Source organism: Humulus lupulus, chromosome 1, assembly GCF_963169125.1.
Source record: "Humulus lupulus chromosome 1, drHumLupu1.1, whole genome shotgun sequence".
Taxonomy (NCBI): Eukaryota; Viridiplantae; Streptophyta; class Magnoliopsida; order Rosales; family Cannabaceae; genus Humulus; species Humulus lupulus.
In genome coordinates, this window is record NC_084793.1 from 306,686,155 (window position 1) to 306,689,464 (window position 3,310).

The 3,310-nt window shown below is 40.1% G+C and overlaps 1 protein-coding gene across 1 annotated transcript; it reads right to left on the reverse strand.

The window, feature by feature from the left end:
* Nucleotides 1-233: 233 nt before the first annotated feature.
* LOC133812718 (protein SHI RELATED SEQUENCE 1) lies at nucleotides 234-2,950 on the reverse strand. Its single transcript, XM_062246522.1, has 2 exons — nucleotides 1,603-2,950; nucleotides 234-1,131 (listed from the first exon to the last, which is right to left on the reverse strand). The coding sequence occupies exons 1-2, from the start codon at nucleotides 2,402-2,404 to the stop codon at nucleotides 734-736; spliced, it is 1,200 nt and encodes a 399-aa protein (XP_062102506.1). The 5' UTR covers nucleotides 2,405-2,950; the 3' UTR covers nucleotides 234-733.
* Nucleotides 2,951-3,310: the final 360 nt, after the last annotated feature.

Below are 3,310 nucleotides of genomic sequence, written 5' to 3' on the forward strand. Positions count from 1 at the left end.
AAAAAGAATTTTGAATTTAATTTTGCATAGTTATAGTTTGGCCAACAAGAGACGAAACCCCAGTTACAATATCCCATTTCAAACCGGCAAACATGCATACGGATAAACAGGGAAAAAGCAGCTTCGAAATTCAAAACCAATCAGAAACAAAGACTAAATCGAATTCAACCAGAAGAGTTAAATATATATTTATATATATGTGTATATTTATATAAAAAGATGAAATAGTACTATAACAAGAAATAACACATTCCATTCCATTTCATTTGATTCCACCATGATCTCTATCCAAAAAGAAGATTAATATCGTGTTTGAGAATAACCACTTTCAAGATTTTTTTTTTTTTTTTGCACAAAATTAATAAAAACAAAGAACAAATCAACAAAGATCATGATATCCGCATATGGATAATAATGATCCATATATCCATTGATCAATTCCACTCGTACTCGATCACCATTCTTTAAATTTTAGTACTCATCATCCTAGAGCTATATATATATATAGCTAGTAGTTAACTCTCTGATATACTTTTGCTTTGTCAAATGTTACTACATTAATTGATGTTTATAATCTAGAGCTTAAAACAGCTTTGAATAATCGAAAGTTTGGTGAAGTAGAAGAAGAAGAAAAAGAAGATGAATATGATAGAATGATGAGTAGGGCTTAGGTGATGATCATATCATTATCATCATCATCGTCATCATCATCACCATCACGATCTCATGATGATCAAGATCTTGGAGGTAGGAAGAATTGCGTACCAGCTATGTAAGTGTTGAGAGGAGGTTGTTGGTATAGAGAAGAAGGATCAAACGCTCCAGACGGAGAAGCTTCGGTTGCTCCGGCGGCAGTACTGGCCGTGGCAGCAACTGTGATAAGATCCAAAGGCTGAACTTGATTCCCACCACCACCACCACCGCCGCCGCCACCGGAGGAGGTTTCGCCACCCATGTTGTAGTTGGATTCGGGGCCATGGTCGTAGAGAATTCCCTTGAACACGTGGCCGCCGATGTTCACAGCCGTCTGATATGCATACTGATCATCATTATCTTCCATGGAGCTCACTTTGACGCATCGAAATAACGCTTGTGAGCTTACTTCAGCCGGAAAGTTGCCAACTTCCATGCCTATATGCAACTCAAAAACCATCAGTACTATTATCACGATCTTTCGATGAAAACTACAGCTTGATTTTCGTTGTGCATAAAAGATGAAACTAAAAACAAAAAAATATGTATATAAAGTCTCTTTCTTTGAAACCTCAAGACTAGTCGTCAGGGATTGCCGAATCACAGTGAGTATGGGACAAAAGAAAGAACGAAAAAAATATAAAAAGATGGGGTTTTGTTTAGTTGTTAGCTAGAGAGGAGAAGGTAAATGGTTCTCTTTCGCACGCAATCGATAAAATCATATGGTGATATATTGAATAGTATAGTATAGTATTATAGTATAGCAAATACAGACATATAAACATATATCTATGTAGTACTCTTACTAAAAGTTCAAACTTTTGAAACCCTCTCTTCTCTCTCTCTTTCTATTGAATTCTCTCTTTCAGAGTTATAAATATATATTTATATATATAGTAAGATATGTACCTGATGAGGTATTGGTTTGCAATCGAGAAGAAGAAATCATCAAGGCATTATTATCTCTGAGCCTTTTGGGTTGCTGATGCGGTTGATGCTGGAGAGAAGAGAGCTGTTGTTGCTGTTGTTGTCGTTCTCGGCGCTTAGATGCGGGGACCCAAGTGCTCTTCACATGAGTTTGACAGTCATAACCTCGGCTCTTACAACAGGTTCTGCACCTCATGTGAATACAATCTTTCTTCGCTTGGTTCCCGCAATCCTGACAGCTCACTCCGCCTCCTACTACTCCACCACCACCAGCACCACCACCACCAGAAGAAGAAGACCTCATCATCATAAACCTCGCCGACGAAGACTGATGCTCATCAGAAGAATCAACGGTGATCGAAGCACCACCACCACCACCAACACTCCTGTAACTACTAGGCCCAACGCCTAGAGCCGCCGCAGAGGAGTAAAGATCTTGGTGGTGGTGGTGGTGAGACCGAGTGGGGATGGTTTGGAGATGGAGAAGCGCAGCTTGCTGTTGTTGTTGTTGTTGCCAGAGCTCGAAGGTAGCGGTCGTATTAGTCTGATGATCATGATTGTTGCTGTTGTTGTTGTTACTATGCTGCTTGACGTTGTACCAGAAAAAAGTCTCCGGATGACCTGGAATTCCGGTGTGAGTAGTGGTCTGGTTATGGTTGTTGTTGTCGTCGTCTTCTTCTTGGGCAGCGCTAGTCGAACCTCTTCTGGTTGTGGCGGCGGCGGCGGCGGCGGCAGAAGCCGGTGTAGACGTGGAAGACGATCCTAAAGAGAAGAACCCCGCCATATTTCCACCACTAATACTGACCCTGACCCCAATTGTGACCGAAAATCCATCAGATACGAAACACACCTCAAAATAAGAGAAGAAAAAGAGAAAAGTTATACCCCCTCTTCCCAATTGGACCTTCAAAACCCCAAAATCCTCATCTGGGTACTCCTCGAAATCTCTAATCTCTATCTTAAATCCATGTTTATTTGAGAATCAGACACTGTTGGGAGGCAGCTAAGGTTAATAAATCTCCCTCCCAAAAAACACACTCAATTCTCTCTTATTCTTCTTCTTCTTTCTTTAGACCCAAAATATATAAACTACTGCTACCACTACTAGTATAATACTACTCACTAGTGTGGTGTTTATGTGTTTTTGTGTTGGGTTTGTTGTGTTTCTCTTATAAACTTAAATTTAAGTGTGGCATTTATTTAAGAAGCACCACAATTAAGTTTCTCTCTCTGCAACGCCGCCATGCCTCTCTCTCTTCTCACACTCTCTCTTTCTCTCTCTACTGCTCTGCACAGCTGCAACCCCAAATTTAAGTCTCTCCCTAACTCCCTCTCTCTCTCTCTCTCTCTCTCTCTAACTTTCTCTTTTGGTTTGGCTAAGCTATCTATGCGTGTTGTGATCACATCTCCAAAGGGAATGATCAACCGCTAACTAAATCCCTCGCATGCTCATCCAACGGTTCTCATCGCGCCACGTGTCGCCGCACCATCTTTTGCTTCTTCGTCCTTTGCACCGGAAAACCCGCTACTTTTCTGTCACACTCCTTCTCCTTTAATGACCCTTCTCTTATTATTTTTATTATTTTTTTTTTTATTCCATTTAATATTATTTCTTCTCTAATTTCCAATTAATACTCATATTTCATCTAATAATAATATTATATAAAGTGGTAGTACTAGTAGTAGCCAA